Source organism: Penaeus monodon, chromosome 25 (genome assembly GCF_015228065.2).
Source record: "Penaeus monodon isolate SGIC_2016 chromosome 25, NSTDA_Pmon_1, whole genome shotgun sequence".
Classification (NCBI taxonomy): Eukaryota; Metazoa; Arthropoda; class Malacostraca; order Decapoda; family Penaeidae; genus Penaeus; species Penaeus monodon.
Genome location: NC_051410.1, coordinates 37,991,072 through 37,991,612, shown reverse-complemented (window position 1 = coordinate 37,991,612; position 541 = coordinate 37,991,072). Strand labels below are relative to the sequence as shown.

General features: G+C 33.8%; 1 protein-coding gene across 2 annotated transcripts in view; it reads right to left on the bottom strand.

Moving 5' to 3' along the window:
- Positions 1 to 93: 93 nt before the first annotated feature.
- The window catches only part of LOC119589217 (organic cation transporter protein-like), a 7,251-nt gene continuing 6,803 nt past the window's right edge, over positions 94 to 541 (bottom strand). Inside the window, exon 13 of one of the 2 annotated variants that reach the window (XM_037937821.1) lies at positions 94 to 330. In XM_037937821.1, the coding sequence (XP_037793749.1) occupies positions 246 to 330 (85 nt within the window). In that variant the 3' untranslated portion in view covers positions 94 to 245. The remainder of the gene's footprint in view (positions 331 to 541) is intronic. The other variant, XM_037937822.1, reaches the window with a different exon arrangement.

Genomic DNA, 541 nt, shown 5'->3' with positions numbered 1-541 from the left:
ATAAAAACTGATACCACGTGCACGTTGTTTAGTCGTTTAGGAAAACTAGATCAAACTTCGGGCAAGTTTGATTTGGTAGCAGGTAAAAAAAAAGTCAAAAAAAAGTTTTATTTGAGAACTAGAATTACCCAGTTCAGTGAGTACAGTAAAAGCCCTGTACATATGTGACAAGACCATACATAGCACAAGGTTAAAAAAAAGATACATTATTTACAAATTGAATTTTCCACTGAAAATTCATCATGTCAGCTCTCAGGAAGTGCCGGTAAGTAGCTTGTCGAATTTGTGTTCTGCTGTTTTGCTCTGCTCATGTCAAGCGCGAGAAAGCAACTGCAAACATACAAAACATTGAATAGGAATGGTTACAGACATGGTACTGTAATGATATTAATTTTGTGGCAATGAAAGAAAAATAATGGCAGGTTATGTGAATAGATATGAACATAAACGTAGAACATTGGAAAATTAACCTTTTTGGATAATGCTGTAGTAGATATGCTCTTTATATGTATATACTCATATACACTCATATACTCAGGTA